General features: G+C 43.7%; 1 protein-coding gene across 2 annotated transcripts in view; it reads right to left on the bottom strand.

Annotated features, from left to right (window-relative positions):
- The window catches only part of CBFA2T2 (CBFA2/RUNX1 partner transcriptional co-repressor 2), a 185559-nt gene extending 183008 nt beyond the window's left edge, over positions 1 to 2551 (bottom strand). For both annotated transcript variants that reach the window (XM_059039048.2, XM_059039046.2), the window contains exon 1: positions 2343 to 2551. In XM_059039048.2, coding sequence (XP_058895031.1) covers positions 2343 to 2376 — 34 coding nt within the window. In that variant the 5' untranslated portion in view covers positions 2377 to 2551. The remainder of the gene's footprint in view (positions 1 to 2342) is intronic.
- Positions 2552 to 8970: the final 6419 nt, after the last annotated feature.

The raw sequence follows: 8970 nt of genomic DNA on the forward strand, positions 1-8970 counted from the left end.
CATATATTAAGATATGTATTATACCAATATGTACATATTATCAATCTTCACAATAAAACTGCAAATGAGATGATAGGAACTCTCATCATCTAGATTCTACAGATGAGGAAAATAAAGTGCACACAAAGGACAGGCAGTGCTGAAGGTCTCAAAGCTAGTAAGGATTGGACCCCAAGATTTCAACCTAGGCACAACTCCAGAACTGAATTTCAACAGACATCATGGGTTGAGGGGAAGGTCCGACTACAAGATCAATGTCTCCACCATAGGGGGCATTGTTACCATTCACACACTTGGGTGTGGAAAGACAATACTGTAACTTCTATTTGTTTTAGCTCATCCTTTTGTAAAATGTCTATTTTTGCATGTTATAAAATATATATAATAGAATACAGTCTACACTGTAATTTAAAACAAACATTCACATAATATGTGTGCATACTCAACCACATTTGCTGATACAAAGAACACTAAAAACATCTGAGGCCCTACTCTAGACTATTTCCCCAAGGGATTCTGAGCTCCTGCATTCTACCTAGTTTCAGTTAAAAACATAAGCCAATCAAGACTATAGATAAGCTTCTAGAGGCAAGAGTCTGCTCTTACTCATCTATGGAAGCCCTACATCAGCACAGGGCCTGGTGCTTAGCAGATGGTCAATGTTGAATCTAACTGTATCATGAGAACCTCATTTTTAAAAATTCTCTCAACATTTTAATGCAACTTACTATTACTTCCAAATTAAAAGAAAAAGCATACTGAGCACATTGCTTCGGAATAAAATAAAGAATTCTCTTAAGAACACTATAAATAAACAAACCTTAGTTACGTAACAACCAAAAAATTGGACTTTAGGGCTTAAACTGAAAACTGCATAAAAGAGATTTGGGCATAAAAAATTTAACTTCAGATGAAAGGTCCTTTCAGTATACACAGATAGTACCTTTGTCAGACCTAAGGGTCACCTCTGTTTGCCTCTCTTTAGTTATAAGCTCCAAGAGGAATGGATCAAACCATTAAAAACAGCAACTGCAAACTTGACCATGAAGAAGCATTAGCTGGGTGCACCTACTTTGCATTTCTTCAATCCAACATTTAAGGGGCATCAAACAAAGAAGAGAGGCTGTGTAAAGCCTCCCCTTTATGTGCAGAAGCTCCTGTTCCTCAGTTTCATCCTCTGCAAAACGGGCATACGCAAATACTTAACTCTTAATTACATTACCAGAGTTAAATGAGAGAAAACATGCAAAATGGTTTTATCTGTTTGCTCATTTAAGGTCTCTCTCCCCTCCCCCCAACTAAACTCAAAGCTTGAGTTTGGTCTATCTAGTTTGTTGCTATATTCCCAGGGCCAAAATGGTACTTTTTCCTTAATAGATGATTTAATAAATATTAAATGAATAGAATGCAAAATGCCTGCTGCTCAAAAAAATTGGCTATTATGGCTATTGTAACAAGAAACAATTAAAATTTTATTGTTATTATTAAGAGACCCACCCCTCCTCCAAGGATCTCACAATTCTAGGCAGAACAGTAGATAAATGCTGAAAAGGAGAAATGGGGGTAAGAAAAACAATTGGATCACAAAGCAGGACTAATCTAAGACAAAATTAAAATCTCAAACACACACACAACCAGAGCCCAATTTCGAGCTTTTTCGAGTGAGGTTCACCCTGGTTGAGGTTTATCAGCGACTACAATAATGACAGTTTTCACGCTTGTCTATGTGCCAGAGTCCGTGTCAAGCTTCCTAACGGGCCTCACAAAACCCAGAACCAGGGTGGGGAGGGGTTGGAGATGCTCTTCACACCCTCATTCTGCAGAAGAGGGAACTGAGGCTCGGAGAGACCCAAGGTCACAGCCTGTAAGTAGAAGAGCTGAACTGTGAACCAAGGCAGTCAGACCCCTGAGCCTGCACTCAACAGGCCCCTCAAAGGGGCCATCCTCGCCTCCTCCACCATCCGCCACACATCCGTCGAAATTGGGCGTGTGGAATATTTCTCCAGGGCCGGACTTAGTGGCCTCAGCACAGGGAGAACAAAACAATCCTTGTCCGCGGGCAAGTTAAATGGACACCGGCCCGGCCGGGGCTCCGAGGCCGCGGTCCCGACAGACTCGCGCACGCCATGAGCTCTGAGCCCTCGAGCGGTGCAGGAAGCGCTCTGGCGGCCGCGGGAGACCGGGAAGGCCCGGCCCGTCGCGTGACCTTGGATCCGCCGCCCTTCTTGGGGCCTCAGTTTACCACCCTGGCCTCGCGCCGGGTGCCTCTCGTGAGCTCGCGCCTGTGGAACAGCAGGCCTTTACACGCCCCCCTCAGCCGCCCGCTTTCCCGCCCCGCTTACGCTGGAAGGCGGACGCTCCGGGGACGCCCACCATCGCCAAGCGCCGCCGCCCCGCACCTCCTCCTCCACCCGAGGCCCGGGTCCCTCGCGGGCGCCGCTGCGGGACCTGTAGCAGCCAAGCTCGCCGACCCCAACGCCGCCGCTGCTGCCGCCGCTGCTGCTGCCGCCGCCACCACCGCAGCCGTTAGGCCGCGCACCGCCCCGCCCCCAGTTTGGCCCCGCCCCTCCCGCTGGGCACGCCCCCGCCGCGCGCTCTCGCCCTCCAGACAAACGCACGCGGAAGCCCGGCCCCAAGATCGGCTCCCACTAAACCCCGCCCCCTGACCTGCCCCGCCCCTTCCGCGCGAACCTACCACCCTATCCCGGCGCATCCTGCTTCTCAGTCCCGCCCCTCTGCGTCACGCGCGCCCATCACGTGCACGGCCCACTCTTCATACACAGGGATTCCAGCTGTGGCCAGGGCAGCTACCTGGGCACAGAGGCACGAGGGGGCTGGGCCTAGCGGGCAGGGCGCAATGCATCACCTGAGTCATCTAGGTTAAGATCTGGTCGCCTTTGTGCGTGTCTTTGGGCAAGTCACTTCCCCTTTCTGGCCTACAGTTTTCCAAATGTCTAAAATGTCATGCTCATAATATTAATAACTGTTAGCTGTAATTATTATTATTGAGCTATTTTTATACACTCCATCCAGTTAATCCTAACAATGAGGGTGAGAAGTATTATTCTCCCTTTTCTACACATGCGGAAAGGGCTTTCCCACCAACAATATTGCCCACTGGTTACTGTTAGCAAATAGCAGAGGTGGGATTGGAAGCTAGGAACTTCTGACTTCAGACCCAGTACTTTGAGCTACTCTGAACTATCCTGCCTCCCAAAGTCTCAAAAACAGGGATGAAAATTAAAACAAGAGATTAAAATTTCTAAACTCTTCTGTATACAAAGATACCATAAACAAAGTTTTTTAAATAAGATTGACACTAGCTGTAGGGATTTTTTTTTAGTATATTATTTATTTATTTATTTATTTTTGGCTGCATTGGGTTTTCGTTGCTGCACGGGGGCTTTCTCTAGTTGTGGCTAGCGGGTGCTACTGTTCATTGTGGTGCACGGGCTTCTCGTTGCGGTGGCTTCTCTTGTTGTGGAGCAGGGCTCAAGGTGCACGGGCTTCAATAGTTGTGGCAGGCAGGCTCAGTAGTTGTAGTTTGTGGGCTCTAGAGCACAGGCTCAGTAGTTGTGGCACAGGGGCTTAGTTGCTCCACGGCATGTGGGATCTTCCCAGACCAGGAACCAGGGCTTGAACCCATGTCCCCTGCCTTGGCAGGCAGATTCTTAACCACTGTGCCACCAGGGAAGTCCCAACGTTTTTTTTTTTTAACTTTATTTGTCTTTTCTAAGCAAAAGACTGGGATAAAATAGTTGCAACATACTCAACAAAAAATCAGTATTCAAAATAAATGAAAAACTCTGTAAAACCAATAAGAAAAATAAGATAATTTAATAGAAAAACAGACAAAGAGAATGAATAGACAATACACAGAAAATCTGAATAGCTAATAAACATTCTTAAAAGATGCTCATGGGCTTCCCTGCTGGCTCAGTGGTTGAGAATCCACCTGCCAATTCAGGCGACACGGGTTCAACCCCTGGTCCGGGAAGATCCCACATGCTGCGGAGCAACTAAGCCCGTGCACCACAACTACTGAGCCTGCGTGCCGCAACTACTGAAGCCCTCGCATCTAGAGCCTGTGCTCCACAACAAGAGAAGCCACAGCAATGAGAAACCCAAGCACCGCAACGAAGAGTAACCCCGGCTCACTGCAACTAGAGAAAGGCTGGGTGCAGCAACGAAGACCCAACACAGCCAAAAAAAAAAAAAAAAAAACTTACGTTTAAGTACTTCCTTAATTAGGCCATGGCCTACGGGATCTTAGTTCCCTGACCAGGGATCAAACCCATGCCCCCTGCAGGGGAAGCATGGAGTCTTAACCACTGGACTGCCAAGGAAGTCCCCTTTTTTTAGGGGGGTGGGGAGGGGTTTCTTTAAAGCCTAATATATGAACATCTAAATTAACTAATTTTATTAATTAAAAAGAACAACTTATGTTCACACAAAAACCTGTACATGGCTGTTTATAGCAACTTTATTCACAATTACCAAAAACTGGAAATAATCTAAATGTCCCTCATCTAGTGAATGGATAAACAAACTGTGGTACATTCATCATACAAACATTATTCAGCAATAAAAGGGGACACATTTCTGATAGGCACAACAAAGCAAATGATTTTCCAAGAAGCCAGGCTCAAAAGGCTACATATTCTATTATCTTCTTTATAGAATATTTTTTAATGCAAATTATAGGAACAGAAAACAGATCAGTGGTTGCCAGATCTTATGGTGGGGTAAAGGATGAATTTAAAAGAGCAGGGGGAAATTCTAGAGTTGATTAAACTGTTTTACATCTTGATTGTCATGATGGTTACATGATTGTATGCATTTGTCAAAACTCACAGAACTACACATTTTAAAAAATGAAAGTTATTTTATGTAATTTTTAAAAGTGAATTTAAGTGAAAACATTGATGCATAAGATACATATATAGCAAAATGCACAAATCTCAAGCATATAGCTTGATGACTTGTTTCAGGCTTAACACCCTGTAACCACCACTCATATCAAGGTAAAGTTCATTTTCTACCACCCTAGAAGGCTCTGTAATGTCCCTTTTCAGTTAATACTCCACCCAGAGGTCACCACTATTCTGACTTCTATCACGATAGCTATATGATTGTTTTTTGTTTAACAGCTTTATTGAGGTATGATTCATATACCATACATTCACCCATTTAAAATGTACAGTTCAAAACGTATGGACACCAAGAGGGGAAAGTGGTGGTGGGGGGGGGTGGTGGGATGAATTGGGTGATTGGGATTGACATATATACACTAATATGTATAAAATAGATAACTAATAAGAACCTGCTGTATAAAAAAATAAATAAAATAAAATTCAAATATTCAAAATAAATAAATAAAGTATACAGTTCAGTAGTTTTAGTATATTCACAGAGTTGTGCAACCATCACCAGAACCTGACTTTAGAACATTTTCATCATCCCAAAGAAAACCCCCCATACTTAATAGCAGTCACTCCCCATCCTGCACTCTCCAGAGCTCATGATTGCTCTTTTAAAAATCAACTTTCTGGGAATTCCCTGGCAATCCAGTAGTTAGGACTCTGTGCTTCCATTGCAGGGGACACAGGTTTAATCCCTGGTCGGGAAACTAAGATCCCTCATGCCACACAGCACAGCCAAAAAAAAAAAAAAAAATCAACTTTCTGAGTTGTACTATATGTACAATGAACCACATCAATTTCAAGGGTCCATTTTGATGAATTTTGACAGTTGTATATATCTGAGAAATCACCAGCACTATCAAGATAAAGAACACTTTTATCACCCCTTTATGATTCCTCCTGTTCCTTTGCAATCCATCCTTCCATCTGCACCTGGGCCCAGGGAACAGTTGGTCTGCTTTCTGTCACTATGCATTAGTTTACATTTTCTAGAATTGCATGTAAATGGACTCATGCAGCATGTACTCTCCTGTCGGGCTTCTTTCACTCAGCATTATGATTTCAAGATTCATCTATGTTGCATCTATTAGTAGTTTGCCTTCCTTTTTATTGCCAGGCACTCCATTGTTTGAGATATACTACATTCTACTGTTTTCGAAAACAAAACTTTCTTACTGAAGACCTGGGCAGGTCTGGCTTCAAACATATAGATTTCTTAAGTTTGTTGGGTTTCAGATATAGAGATAATAAATCAGTCTCCACAAGCTCACCACCTTTTCTATTTCTTTATCATTCTTGCTTAGTTCATGGTGGAGTGTGTATGTGTGTTGAGGTGGGGAAGAGAGGCCCTCTAGGAACAGATCAGAGCCACAAAGCATCAGCATCCTTCAGTTACCTAAGGCCTACAGGGTCAAGGACACTAACATTTAAGAGACAGAGACAGGGTCAGGTGCCTTAGACACTGAATTTGAGCTCAGTTTGCAACAGCTCCATTTTCCAGCCAAGAGAACTGAGGCTCAAAGAGGTTAAGAGACTTACCATAATGTCTGCCTGAGTCAGAAACTTAGTTTCAAGTGACTGAATTGAATTCTGATATTCTTATCACAACTTTCTAAAGGATTCATAGACTCAGTAGACCTAAGGCAATTGCTGGGGACCCTGGCTGTTTCTTGTCCAAACCAAGTGGATTGTTTTCTTTAACTAGTGACAAGGAGGATGAAGATGGGTGGCAGGGATAAGTGCTCGCTGCCTGCCATCTGCCCTGGCCATGCCCTTCCGCTAATGTAGGATAAACACAAGGCCTGGCCAGATGACAGTCAGTGAGGGGAAGCGATTTAAAGGTATATGATCCTTGTTGGGTAAACAGGAGCCTGAAATGGTCATGGCACTTTAGAAAGCCTATCAGTGCACCAGAGAAACATTTGGCATGGCTGGGACTTTTCTAATAAGCAAGGCTTTTTCTCCATAGGAGGCTGAAGAGCCCAAGAGCTCCCAGAAGGAGAGATGAACAAGTCGAGTTATATTATTTAAAATTCATTATTGTTTATGATTGAGAGCAATGTGAGGAAACTCCTGGTGAGGAATTTGTATACTACATAACAAGATCAGGAAGAAAAGGAAAACCACTCAGTTGTTTTTTTTTTTTTCCTTTAAATTTATTTATTTATTTATATTTTTGGCTGCACACGGGCTTTCTCTAGTTGTAGTGAGCGGGGACTACTCTTCGTTTCGATGCACGGGCTTCTCATTGCAGCAGCTTCTCTTGTTGTGGGGTGCGGGTTCTAGGCACGCGAGCTTCAGTAGTTGTGGCACGTGGGCTCAGTAGTTGTGGCTCACAGGCTCTAGAGCGCAGGCTCAGTAGTTGTGGCACACGAGCTTAGTTGCTCCATGGCATGTGTGATCTTCCCGGACCAGGGCTCGAACCCGTGTCCTCTGCACTGGCAGACGGATTCTTAACCACTGCACCACCAGGGAAGTCCCACCACTCAGTTCTTAACACTGAGAAATAAATGTTCTCACCATTTCACCGCATATCCTTCTCAACTTTTTTCTATTCATGGGTATATTTACATAATTGAGACCATACTGTTAATACATTTCTGTATCCAGCCTTTTTTCACTATTATTTTTTCTATCACTATTTTTTCATGTCACTAAAAATTGTTCATAGACATCACTTTAATGGTGTCATTCTACTTTTGGTAGAATCTAATGTGAATTGTCATTAGGGCTGCTTCTTTCTTTTTACTTTTTCTATTACAAATTATGCCTTATTGAACACCACTGTGCATTAGTCTTTCCTCTTTTCTGATCCTTAAAGTAGGTTTTTCAGAGTGGAATTATTGGATCAAATAATAGCAACATTTTCAGTTTTACCAAATCATTTTTTCCACCAGTAGTGGTTGAGCATGCTCATCTCCTAACAATGGGTATTACAATTATTTTACAACATTTCCAAATTTGTAGATGAAAATATGGTAGATTGCTAATGGCCAATATCCCTCCCTGATGGGTAAGTAAATTTACGAGACTCAGAAGTGCCCAACAGGAGAAGTGAATGTCACCCCAAAGCAGTGCACCTCATGCCCTGCAGGCAATGAGACAGAGGCTTGCTGCTCTCAACTCCCACAACCAACCACCATCCCATTGACTTCACTAGTAAATGCCCCTGAGTCCATGCCTTCCTCCTCATACTCGCTTCCCTGTCCAAGGTGAGGTTCTCATCACCTCTTTATTTATTTTGGTCTCTTCTTAGACATTTTATTATGAAATATGTCATAACTGCAAAAATGTACAGTGCATATTGCAACATTCTCCTAATTAGCTTCCCTGCCTCTAAGTTCTCCCTTCACTAGCTGTCCTTTGAGTCAGAAGATCTGACCACAGGTTACCTCTTATTTAGTTTCTCTGCCCACTCTCTAGCATCCTTCATATCCTCACTGGTTCCTCACTGCCTTACAGAAACTATTCAAACTCATCATGGTATTCAAGACTGTGCACATTCTAAACTTGCCTGCCATGCCTTCCCCTCCAGCCACACAGAAATACTTTATAAGATCTGCCTTGAGTGCTTCCTATGTACCAGGCACCAGTGCAAATCTCAAAGCATAGCTACCAAGGACTTCCCTGGTGGTGCAGTGGATAAGACTCCATGCTCCCAACGCAGGGGGCCCTGGTTCCATCCCAGTTCAGGGAACTAGATCCCACATGCGTGCCGCAACTAAGAGTTCTCATGCCCCAACTAAGGAGCCCACATGCTGCAACTAAGGAGCCTGCCAGCTGCAACTAAGACCCAGTACAACCAAATAAATAAAGAAATATTTTTAAAAAAAGCATAGCTAACAGTCCTGCTAGGTTGAATGCTATCACATTATCCCTTTTAACAGATGAGAACACTGAGGTTCAACAGGGTTGAGTGATTTGTTCCTGTACACAGCCTGGGAGTCACTGATTCCAGAACCCCTGTTTTTATCTCAGGTCGCCACATTTGGTCTTCTCCAGACAACACTCTGTCCTCCAGGCTTTTGGCCAAATTGATCCCTGGGAC

This window comes from Kogia breviceps, chromosome 14, assembly GCF_026419965.1.
Source record: "Kogia breviceps isolate mKogBre1 chromosome 14, mKogBre1 haplotype 1, whole genome shotgun sequence".
NCBI lineage: Eukaryota > Metazoa > Chordata > Mammalia > Artiodactyla > Physeteridae > Kogia > Kogia breviceps.